General features: G+C 33.6%; 2 protein-coding genes across 2 annotated transcripts; both read right to left on the bottom strand.

Moving 5' to 3' along the window:
* Positions 1-1,513: 1,513 nt before the first annotated feature.
* LOC105804777 (uncharacterized) lies at positions 1,514-9,592 on the bottom strand. The gene is made up of 8 exons (XM_052623219.1): positions 8,513-9,592; positions 7,738-8,220; positions 6,616-7,344; positions 5,412-6,245; positions 4,843-5,304; positions 4,044-4,424; positions 3,434-3,943; positions 1,514-3,316 (listed from the first exon to the last, which is right to left on the bottom strand). Exons 1-8 carry the CDS (start codon positions 9,590-9,592, stop codon positions 3,188-3,190), a joined length of 4,608 nt encoding a protein of 1,535 aa, XP_052479179.1. The 3' UTR covers positions 1,514-3,187.
* Positions 9,593-9,600: 8 nt separating this feature from the next.
* Positions 9,601-11,291, bottom strand: LOC128034594 (probable disease resistance protein At1g61190). Its single transcript, XM_052623220.1, has one exon. The coding sequence runs from the start codon at positions 11,038-11,040 to the stop codon at positions 9,601-9,603; it is 1,440 nt and encodes a 479-aa protein (XP_052479180.1). The 5' UTR covers positions 11,041-11,291.
* Between the last annotated feature and the right edge of the window lie 1,265 nt (positions 11,292-12,556).

Below are 12,556 nucleotides of genomic sequence, written 5' to 3'. Positions count from 1 at the left end.
TGCGCGATTCACCTAAATCTGGCCATCTTGGTCAAACTCTTGTGCCTTTTCCTTGGCAACATCAATGTAATATGCTGCACTCTGTCTCTTTGATATCTCGATTCCTTAATTTGTTCCTTCAGATTCTGAACTTTACCATCAGGCTTCAACATGTAACGTTTAAACCCAGAAACAAACTCTATTTTTGGGGGGTTTTTCAATTTATAGTAATTGGTAAAGCAAACAAAGCAAACCAAAAACAAAATAGCAGTGAATGAATGACCAAACTATGGAGCAAATGGAGTTTCAATCTTTGTATTGAAGGGAAAAAAGATGCAATGAATGGCAAAGACAACAAGGCAAAGAAAGCATCAAAAGGTAAAATAAAGAACATGAAGATAAAACTAAGAATGTAGAATCAATGCTTTGATCATTTGCAGAAGTTAAGGTTTTGATCATTAGAAGCTCAAACTCTTAGTTTTTATGACTGGTTGTTTTGAGTCTTGCCGGTCTCTAATCGAGTTAGCCTAATTGAGTAAAAAAAATTGGAGATAATAGAGTTAGTCGAATTGAGTAATAAATTTTTGAATTTTGTTGGTTTTGATAATTTTTTTTATATAATTTTTAGCTTTTTAAAAATATTTCTAATTTTTTAAATATTAATTTTGAAATTTTAAAATTATTTTTAATTTTTCGAGAGAGTGACCAGTTTATACATTTTCAATCTTGATAGAGACCAAATGAGTATTTATATCAATTTGTTGTTCAATTGTAAAATTTTAATTTGACTTGAAATCAAAGCTCGAATTATTTATTTGAGTTAACTTGAATATTTTGAATAACTTGATTCGATTAAAATCTAAATTATTTTTATTTTTTTGAATCGAATCGATTTTGCTCGATGTTAGAATCTTTACAAACTACAATGATATCTTTACTCTGGCAACTTTTCATTTTTCAATACATGTTGCAATTAGTGTTTTGTTTGATAAATTTATTTGAAAGTGGAGCTTCCATATTTAAGTTATAATTGTTGATTAAATTATTTATTCATTTCTTAACAAATTTATGAATGTTTCTTCTTTTCATATTTTTGAAAAGAAAAGAAAGAATTCTTCAAAGAAAAGAAAAAGTTAAAATGAAGCAAAACGGTTTTGGAAGGCAAAGAATAAAGTGCAGAGAAGCTTTAAATGTTTAATGTTATTTAAACTCCTTTTCTTCAATTTTCCATAAGAATTTTCTGTTTTTTTTAAAGTTAAAATTTTAAAGATTGGAAAATTCATAAAGGAAGGAATTTCTGGGTTCTAAATATTCTTAAGAGTTGAAATTACCACAATAAAAGTTGTTAGGAAAATCATGAAACTTTGATTTTCATCGATTGTTAAAAAAATACTTGTAATTCAGTTCAACACTAACAATTAAAGTTACAAATTAAAATGCAATCGCTCATGTACAGGACACTGATAGGCTAGATTATCGGATGCATTTCCGGACTTAGGTATGAAAATATGACTTTCAAAGACGAAAAAGAATATAAAAGAAATGGAACATATCATTGTTACTGACATTCAAACTCAAAGTTGGAGTAACATGGCTAGGAAGTGAAATACCAACTTTAGATCAATGAATATGGCTGCAACTGAGCAGCAGCTAGTAGACAGCATTTGAACTCGCAATGAAAGGGGCATCTCCCATAACTCTTTATAAAGCGACTGTGCCAAAATGATAAGTGAAATAATCAATTTCTGCCATTAAACTACATTTTATGCTTAAGCTCAAAACTAAAAGCATGATATTTTTAACACTCATGCAACACAAAATCATTTCTGTGATTCTTTGAAACTCATACTTTTCTAAAGCAAATATCTCCACTTTTCCTTCAATATTGGCCTTTCTGTAGTTTGTATCCTTGAGCTGAAACTCTTCCATATGAATAGCAATGGATTGAGTGATTGTCGCTGCATGTAAATTGTTGGCATGTTTATTATTTGCATCCGCTGTAATTTCATCATTCATCCCCTAATATTAAAATGGAAAAAGGTATTCCAAAGTTATGTTTTTCCCCCTTCAATCAAACACATATGTAAGATATAGACTCACAAAGTTAGTTGACTGGTTGTGCCATATCTTTCTCCAGTTTCCCACACCCGTGATGCTCTGTTCCTCTAAGCAAGGTTAGTTTGCTAGAGAAAAACAAGTAGTACAACAAGAATAGGGAATCAAATATTTAACAAAAATGAACAATAAAAAAGACATGAAAGAAAGCAATGATACAAGAAAACAAAAATGGGACATTACCTTTCAATGGAAAGAGTTGGAAAGCGAATCTCTGAGTTGTTTCTTTCTATCCTAAGAAAATAATGCCAGTGCCACTAGTGATCATAAGATTGGCATTTGTCCTCTTAAATCATTTTCTCAACCCTTCACAATGTTCGTTCTCAATTAAGTACAAGTATGACTCACTAATTCAATTGTGACAAAAGGAGTATTTGAGGGAACCACTTATCAGTTTACACGTAAGAATATCATACATATTTACTAGTTACAAGTGTTTAACTAGGGGAAGAAGTAAACTAACACTACATATCTAATTATATTCACAACATCAGCAAAACCAATTAAGCTTATTTTTACTCAAAAAGACTTGGAATCTCATCTCAAAACTGTTAACAAGCGGCTTCCGATGTCAAAGTGGAGAATGCTGAGGTATAATTCTCTGAGCAGAGCCTTGAAAGACTACCAAGTTCTAAAGACTTGAGTTGGGAGAAAACGATGCCATCCATGACTTCATCAGTGTAGAAAAGCTATGGTTTCTTCTAACTTTTGGCAATCAGTAACACTCATTCTTGTGAGTTACACCATGCTTTTAGCTATTGTGAAAGCTACTAAATTTCTGAATCCATGGCATTTTGATGCCTCTACAGTTGTCAAATGCTTGAATGACAAAAAAGATGGCACTAAATTCTTTAATTTTCCGCATCCCAACACTTGTAGAAAACTTCTGCAAGTGATAGTTTGCTCTTCTAGATATGTGTCAACTCAGGAAGATAATACAACCTTAACTCCTTCAAGCAAGCAAGTGTTCCTGCACGTTCGTTTTCATCTCTTACTCCTTCACATGGAAATAATTCATTGAAGGTAGCCCTTTGCCAAAAGAAAGGTATTCAAGATTTGGTAATGACTAAATGAAACAATCTGAGATAGTAATTCATGTTTCGGGACAATCAAACTTTCTTAGTTTGGGACAATATTGTTTCGGGTCTGCTCCATGTCCATGCCATACCTTCATATTGCCATTCCGAGCCAAAACCAATTCTTCTAAATTGGGGAATGTTTCCTGAGAAATTAAGAACCATATATATGTTAAATAAAAGCAAATCTTCCAAAGTGATTGATAAAATATGCAAATCTGTTTAGATTGACCTTTTATTTAGTTTCTTTTATGAGATCTTACCTTAGTGACCCAAAATAGGGGTTGTTGAACAGGGATAACGGAGTGGTTCTCTTCTTGTGTTTCTCTAAAGTTGATATACTCCCCAGCGAATGTCTCCACCTTGCTGCATTCACACACCTCCAATTGTTTTAACAATGGCCAATCTGTAGTATGCACCTTGGAGTACAAACCCTTCAATTTGGGTAGCTTATGAAGTATCAGCTGTCTTATTTTAGGAAACAGAAACTTGGTAGTTGATTTGAGCTCAATTGATTCATTTGAGTTGAGTCCACGATCGTCAGCGAGTCCAATTATTTCTTCTACCGACTCACATTCCGATATTTCCAGAGCTTCTAGTTTTTCAAGTCTTTCCACCATATCAAATGGTAAAACATTTGAAAGTTTGTCACACTGTTTCACCGCAAGAATGGTTAATTCATGAAATGAATCCTTAGTGAGTTTATCATGCCATATCTTTCTACACTTTCCCATGCCTGCAATTATCAAACGGCACAAGCTAGGAAACGCAACCTGCGAGAATTATTTAAGTTGTTAATGAGGAAAACAAGTTAGAATTCTACATGGATATGAAAAGTAAAATTACTACAAAAAAATAAAAGAAGAATATCACCTTTTGGTTGAAGAGAGTATTGGTCTCTGAGTTTTCTTGATGGCAGAATGTCCTTAGTTTTGGAAGCCCATCGAGAATCAGGAAATATAGCTTTGTGAACAAGTAAATCTGAGGTATCCCATCTTCTGCTGTGGCTGCTAATCCATCTGTAAAGATTATTTCTTCCATGTTCTCGCAATTGTGAAGGCTAAGTAGAAGGAGCCGCTCAAAATTTTTGACTAAAAAGGATGGGAATAGATATTCCAAATTGTGGCAACGCTTCACAAATAAGAATTGTAAGTTAAGCACATTAGAGGATATAGCCCTGTCTGGTTTATCAGGCCATAATTTTTTGATCTTAGTTGATGATAGCTTCAAGTACTTCAAGTGGGCACACAAAACCTGCAGACAAAATCCTCATTGCATGAATTATGCATGCTTGTGATGATAAATACATACACTCATTGATTAATGCTAAAGCATTTGTTATCAAAACAAAACAATTTGAATTATCATTAAAAACAATTATTTAATTAATGGTCAGACTTCTTTTTTCTATTTTTTTCTCAAGATTACGGAATTAATTTTATTACATTTGAATTATCATTAAAAACTATTATTTATTACATTTTGGCATTGTCATAACATACTCTTACACTATTAGTTATAACATTGAATTTGAACAATCTTTAACATACGACATTTTTAGTTTCTATCCGTAGAAAATTTGTACCCTACTTTCTTATTCTATTATTTAATTTAAGTTTTCACCCAAATAAATTAAAAAGTTAAAACACTAAACAAAAGAGAAGAGACTAACCTTATGATTGAAAAAGGGTGTCTTTTCTCTGCCAAGTATCTCTATATCCTCTTGCTCCCTTGTAGATGCCATTGCATACATCTTTGGGCAATCATTGACTGCGATTTTTAATAAAGATGGACATTCCAGGGTACTACTTCCCATAAAAAAACTTGTCAACCTTGAACATGACTCAAGTCTTATCTCCCGAAGCTCGGGTAACAAGAGTATATCCATTTCAGTTTCCTCTGCTCCTTTGATAATCTGCTCCATCATAGGGCATTGTTTCACTTTTATGTCTTGTAGTTGCACAAGATCTAAAGCCATGGATACGTTAAATATGTATATCATGGTATTACACTCATAAACTTCTAAAACCTTAAGGTTCTTGAAATCTAAACTTCCATGAACGTTCTCCTTCCATATTTCAATTGACCTGGAAAAATCAGAGAGGACTAAATACTCGATAGCTTGGAACCCAGCCTACAAAATCCAGCAAAGAAACAAGGATTAAAATTCATAAAGGTTAGAACGAAGCCAACCCAAACCATATGAAAGAAAGAATGACATTATGGAATATACAATAGTACCTTTATTGAATAAATTTCTTGGATGGTGTTGTTAAGGTCACTACACCAATGTCCATTATCTTTTCCACATACTACTTTTTGCAATAATGGTGGATTACTTAAAACTCCCTTACAAAATATCTCCAATTCAGGGCAACCACTTACAATTAATTCCTGTAAACATGGGAATCTTAATGTGTGGCTGCCAGAACAAAAGCTCTTAAGTCGCGGTAGATTCACAAGTTCCAAACTTCTCAGCCTGCTGAAAATAATGTCACAAGTTGCTTCACCTCCCTCAGTTGCAACTATTTCCTTCATTGAAATGCAGTCTCTAACCCTCAACTTCTTAAGTTGGGCCATACCTTGGACTGCTAAACATGTATCCAAGTATTTCATTGCTTCGCAATTCCACACATCCAATGTGGTGAGATTTTGAAATGATGCTGAGGATGATCCTAAGCAGATCAAATTATCACAATCGTGAACTTCAAGAGTCTCAAGTTTGGGTAGAATGTGGTCCACTTGTACATCTTGCTTCCATAAATAATTGTTTAGAGTATTAAGAGATACCAATTTTAAGTTTCTAATTGTTGACAAACGCCCAGCATACATCTCCTCATTACCGGTATCTCTTTCAGAACAGAATAGCTCTTTTATTTCACAATAAGTGATAATAAGGCTTTCAAGAGTGTGGAATCTCTCAAGGAAAGAAATTCGGAAATAAATTGATTTTGCAGCGTGGCCATGCACTTCAAAAACTTTTATTTCATGGAAAGGGCTGCTTGAAAATTGACCATCACTTATCATTGCAATGTAATCACTATCTAATGTCAAATGTTGTAGCTTAGGGATGACCTGAAAACCAATCAGAAAGCAATTTTGGAGTCAATATGTTCATCTTCAAACTAAGAATAGCATCGGTTACATAAATGAAACATCATATATTTTCAAAAACTTCTTAATACTCTCTTCATCAGTAATTAATTTTCTAAGTAATATTTCAACCTTAATTATCATAAATTTTTGTGCTAATCAATAAATAATAAAAAAAACCCAATAATAATAGTAAATTAATTTGATGGTTTAGAGTTTAATCTAAGATTTTAGATTTTAGAGTTCATTGTTGGATTTATGGTTTATGGTTTAGGTTCATGATTTAGAATTTAAGAGAATTTCCTTTGTTTGTTAATTAGCGTAAAAAAAAGTTAGTTTTTACAGTTCATACCTTTTCAACCAAGAAAAGTGGTGGATGGATTGGGGAGTCAAGTTGTCCATTGTTAGTGTTCAGATGTGTACCCAATATCTTCATTTTCCCACACTCAACTACTTCCAACTTGCTTAACAGTGGCCACTTTGCAGTATGCTTACCCGGGTAGAAACATTTCAATTCTGGTAGCCTCCAAAGTACAAGGTCGTATAGTTGATCAAACTCGAAATTGACTGCTGTTTCTGAATCTGATCCTTCCTCTAATTTGGAAACAATCTCCTCCACCCCAGAATGAGATATTGCAAGATAACCAAGTTTTGGTAGGTCTTTGGCTATTGAGGCTGGAAATACATTCTTCAAACTTTGACAGTCACAAACAGTTATTGCACAGATTTTTTTAAATGAAAAAATTCCTTTGGGATCACTTTTCCAAATATATTTCAACTTTGGTAATTCAATAAGATGCAATTCTCTTAGTTGAGCGGTTGCAGGCAAAGCGGTTTCGTTTTCTTCATGCATGATTTCAAATACTTGTTGTAAGGAACCACAATTCCCTACGAATAGACGGTGCAACCTTTGAAATGTTATCAGCATATTAGATGGAAAAATGGTTAACAACTCATCACATCCGTTAACAACCAATACTTGTAGTTTGGGAAATGAATTTGGTGGAAGTGGGTTCCGCCATATCATCTTCATCTTTCTCAAGAAGGAAATAATCACTTTCTCCAAATTGGGAAATGCAACCTGCACTCATGTCAATATAATGAAATTAGAAAATAAATAAATTTCTAAAAATTTAAGAGGAAAAAAAATAAAAGAAATGCTCGTTTTTTATTCTAATGCATACAAACAAATTATTCGAAATTGAAATAATAAATAAGTGAAATGTTTGATAGTCTTAAAATATGTATTTTCAAAAAGTCATTTTCAACTGTACCAAAAAATGACAAATGAAATTTACCTTTATCTTTCAATTTTTTCATCTATCGTATCGACCACATTCTAGGAACCAAGAATAAATGTTTTCTATCTTTTTACTTTAATTTTTCATCTCTTCAATATTCTTTCCATTATAACATTAAAGCCAAAGCCAACAAGGAGAAAATGAGTAAACCTACAATTTAAGAATTAACCCACCTTATTGTCAAACAGATCACCTTGACTAGAGATTCGTTGGTTCCCTTCCCTTGTATATCTACATATGAAGCCCTCCAAGTTTGGACAGTTGTATATCGTCATTGACTTCATAAATGGAAATTCAATAACTTTATTTTGAGAATTGAAGCAAAATCCACGCAAATGCTGAAGATCCTTTAGCTCTAAGGACTTTAACTGAGGAAATAATGATAAAGTCATGGCAACCTGAGTTTCTTCTTCTATATCCTCCCAAAGGATTATCTCCTCTAAGCAGTTGCACTTAGTTACCTCAAAATATTTGAGATGAACTAGATATTTAGCCATAGAAAATGATAACAGGTATTTTATGTTTCCACAACCCTCGATTTTCAATGTGGTTAACTTCTCATGAGTGTAAAAAGATACATTTGACAACTGGTTCTGCCATACCCTTGTAACATTAAGCGATGATAACTGCAATTTCTCCAAGAAAGGGAACGATATCTACAACCATACACATAGTTAATTCTACTTTCAAATCAATATTGTAAATATATATATAATTCTATTTTTGCAATTACCAAATAATAAAGTCTGCCGATCAAAAAAAAGTGTCATATAATAGAAAATTTCTAGTAAATATAAAATATGTTGAGAGTATTGGGGACAGAAGAACCCATCATATGATCAGAAAAAGGGAAAAAAAAAATACCACGTAACTAAGCAACAACACGAGCAATACGGCATGATTCGGAAAAAGGAAAGAAAGCCTTGAAAGATATTGAATTATAGATACCTTTTCTCCGAAAAGTGGCAATTCACGTTGAGGCAATGAGGTAGCATCGATTTTGTCTTGAGAGCAAAAGCTAACGAGTTGAGGAAGACCCTGCAATGTCAAGGACTGCAATCCCGGAAATTCATTTCTATCATTAGTGATAGATTCAATATCCAAACCATTTTGGATATGCAGATTCTGCAAATGTGATAACCTTTCCTCATCTATTAAATCCTTCAGTGCAATCTTTACACCTTTCAATTCATCCAATTCTAAATATTGAGTTCTCTTTACCAACTTCTTAATTCCATGATCCAAATCATCAATGCTTTTGTTTAGCCTGAGTTTTAAGGTTCTTGAATATTGAGAGTTGCCAAACCGCTCCCATTCCTTTCCTATGAAAATCTTGTATCTTTCCAACTTTTGCAACTTTTGAAAGAAGTCCTCTGGGGCAGCCTTGGCGTCCGGAATTTGAACTTCTAAAGTGGACAAATGAGAGAGTGTGTTCAGTTCAGCAAGACTAGCATTGGGTTGTCCCCATTGAATAGAAGTGCCACCCATATATAATTCTTCTAATTTTGACAAACTTGGCAACACGTCAGCTGAAATTGTTTTGAGTTTAGTACAACCACTTACATCTAACAACTTTAGCTTCAACAACTGCCCAATTTCCTTGGGTACAATTTTGATATCAGATCCAGCAAGGCTAAGCACATTTAAGCTCTTGAGAGCTCCAATAATGGTTAGGTTATCTCCCAAATTGCAGCAATCTAGGCACAATGTACTGAGGCTAGTTAGGAGACCAATTGATGAAGGTAAAGAAGAAAAATGCATGCGAGTCAAATCTAAGACTTGAAGACTTTTTGCTTCCTTGAAGAAGTTATCCGGTAAAGTCAAGGAGAGATCCTTGCTTAATAAAAAGAAAAGAAAAAGCTGTGGACAATTCAACTGGTCAGGAAGCTTGTTGATACTAGGATGCTGCAAAATAATCTTGTTGCACTCTTTCATTGACTCTCCATTTGGCCAATCTGTTACAGCATCCTCATCCTCATCATTATCCTCCTCTGTTAAAGCAAGCACTTGATTGTCCTTTGAAGCCATTGATTTGGCTACAATATAATAAGATCATGCACATCAAAGTACTCCTCATTGGCACTTTTACTATCAAGCAACAGACAAGATTCTTTGAGGGTACTCAGCATTTTTAACAGCCTATCTCGTGCTGCTTTCATGGTGTTGACTCCTTTAATTAGACCCAAACCATGAGCATATCTCAACAAGTTGTCAATCCTAGTGTCACGACGCAGTAAACTGCAAAGCAGGAAAATCTGCTTGAGGTCTTCACTCGATAAATGATTGATACTCAACTCAATAGCCGAATGTACCTCAGCAGATATCTCATTGGAGCTTTTTTCCAAGTAAGGCCTCTGTAGTTGTTGTAAAGCATCCCTCCAAACAAATAAACTTTTATTTCGTAATGCCCTTGCAACTGTTGCAAGGGCGAGTGGTAATCTTGCACATTTCTCGGCTACCTTAATTGCTGTAGATCGCAGCTGCTCGTCACTTTCAAAACTGTCCCCGGCAGTCTTCCTAAAGAACTCCCAAGCTTCTTCGTTTTCTAAATCACCGAGTGCAAAGGTCTTTGTAGCATCCATCCCATTGCTTAGAACATTTTGATCTCTTGAGGTCAACAGTATTTTGCATCCTTTGTGTCGACTTCCAAATGGAATTCCGACTTCCTCTAGATCCAGTTTCTTCCAAAGATCATCCAAAATAATAAGAACATTTTTCTCCTTCCTTAATCTTTCACACAATCTACGGGCTCTTACAACCGGACTGTTTTCTTCAAGCTTCAAACCCAATGAGTATGCTATTTGGTCTTGGATTTCCTTAATGTCAGGACTTCGAGATACAATTGCCCTGACGACTGAATCGAATAACTTAACCTCATGGAGTTGTCTCTCGACTTCTTTGACCAGCGATGTTTTGCCCACACCAGCCATCCCGTACAATCCAATCATGCCTGTTGTTGCATCTTTTAGTGACTCCATGATATCATCGAAAACCTCCTCTCTTGATTTAAATGCCTCAAAGTCTGGATGGACTATGGGTACAGGAACATCAGGGTATCCCACGCGCTCAAATTGGCAATCTTTGATAAGCTCATCAAAAGTGGCAGCAGCTTCTTCAGCTTTCCTGCTAAGCTGGTAGCGAGACTTGATGTTGGGACACAAGCCAAAGAAGCACTTGGTCTTCGCTTTGACTTCAAGATCCTTCACTTTCTTCTCCTTTTCAGTGATAACCTCATCCACTCTGTGGCGCCAATCCGGAACATCAGCTTTAATCTTCTCCCCGTTCCTTTCTGCAACATCAACAGCTTGCTGCACACTAGTTCTTTTTGCAATCAACGTCCTATGTTTCTGCTCGAACTTGTCAACAATTTTCTGGTAGAAGATTACATATCTAATATAACGTTTAACTTGGTGGAAGATACCTTTGGCAGCCTCGGAAGAGACATTGGCAGCAGCACCAGTACCAATTGCATCCATTTTTTTTTCTTTTTTTGCTTTGGGGTTACAAATGACAGACAGAGAAAGTAAAAAAGAGGCAAGAAAGAAATTAGTAAAAGGAAAGAAGCAAGCAAGAAGAAATCAAAAATGATGTGAAGAAGCCATTAGCGGATATGAAATAGAAATTCTGGAAGGCATGGAATTGGATATGGACTGTTGCCTTCGACTCTGTGAGACTTCAGATTAGAAGTCAAAGAACCAGCAAAAGAAAACAGAGAATGACTGTGAACTTCAATTTTAAAAAATACATAATTATTTATCAACTTATCTATTAACTTCTATAAAGAGGGTGAGTGATCTTGACACAATAATAATCAATTTAACCTCTGAATTATAATTAAAATATTAAAATATTATTTATCAACTTATCTATTAACTTCTATAAAGAGGGTGAGTGATCTTGACACAATAATTTAAAAGGTTAATTATAATTTAACCTCTGAATTATAATTAAAATATTAATTTGATAATTCTAAAAACATTTAATAATAATTCTAAATTTTTAAAGGGTAATCTATTTAGATAATCACCCAAGTTTTGTTGAGCTCCTATTTTGGTCACCGATTTTTGTTGTTGTTAATTTAGCTACTTCCATAAGATTAATTGTCATTTTAATCACTCCACCATTAAAATGTTTTGGTCATTGAATGAAATGCTAACCTGTTAGTCTTTTGATTAATATAATAATAAACTTAACCATTAACATTTTACACATTCTATCAAGTTGGTCCTAATTTTAAAAAATTAACAAATTTAACCCTCAAGATATGTATTTTTTCAATTTAGTCCAAATTCAAAAATTTAAGAACTTGAAATATATATAATTTATTATAAAAGGACATAAAAATATAAAATATTTAAAATATATATAAAATTACATAAAGGATTAATTGCTATTTGGTTCTAATTCTAAAATTCAAGAAATTTAACCCTTAATATTTACATACTTTTCAATTTAATCTAAGTTCTAAAATTTATAAATAGCATATTCAAACATATAAAACATTCAAAAAAATAAACAATCAAGACCCAAAATCAAAATAAGTAATTTTTTTCTTAGCTATAATTCAAAATCATTCAAAAAATCCACAAAATGCTCCTACTTTTGATTTATGCCATCGCACAACATTGCGATCAAAAAAATTACAAGAAAAAAAGTTCAATTTTTTATCCTCTTACTATAATTTTTTTGGTCAAGTAAACAAAAGAGTTCAAACTTTGTAAAACAACAATCATCCCCTCATCTCCTTCCCCATTCATCTTCAAGTTTTTCATTGTTCTTATACTCTCGCCCAAACCTCACAATCTCAAATACCATACCAAATCGATATCCAACTTTACTAGACCCAAACTACATCACCACTTCATCATCAAGCACTCATCGCTAAACTCACATCGACAGTCTTTTTTTTTTTTACAAACATACCTAAACTTTGTTTCACATTTTCTTTTAATGAGGAAAAATCAGTTAATGAAGCATCACTTAGTCTTAAGC

Source organism: Gossypium raimondii, chromosome 11 (genome assembly GCF_025698545.1).
Source record: "Gossypium raimondii isolate GPD5lz chromosome 11, ASM2569854v1, whole genome shotgun sequence".
Taxonomy (NCBI): Eukaryota; Viridiplantae; Streptophyta; class Magnoliopsida; order Malvales; family Malvaceae; genus Gossypium; species Gossypium raimondii.
Note: the sequence above shows the minus strand (reverse complement) of the source record. Positions and strands in the feature narration are given on the sequence as shown.

What these genes read in the sequence shown, in the direction of transcription:
- LOC128034594 (XM_052623220.1), bottom strand. Translation starts at nt 11,040, where the DNA reads ATGGATGCAATTGGTACTGGTGCTGCTGCCAATGTCTCTTCCGAGGCT.
- LOC105804777 (XM_052623219.1), bottom strand. Translation starts at nt 9,592, where the DNA reads ATGGCTTCAAAGGACAATCAAGTGCTTGCTTTAACAGAGGAGGATAAT. An exon ending in GTGATCTGTTTGACAATAAG is followed by an intron (nt 7,345 to 7,737) that starts GTGGGTTAATTC and finishes ACATGAGTGCAG; the next exon opens with GTTGCATTTCCCAATTTGGA. An exon ending in CACCCTTTTTCAATCATAAG is followed by an intron (nt 4,425 to 4,842) that starts GTTAGTCTCTTC and finishes TTTTGTCTGCAG; the next exon opens with GTTTTGTGTGCCCACTTGAA.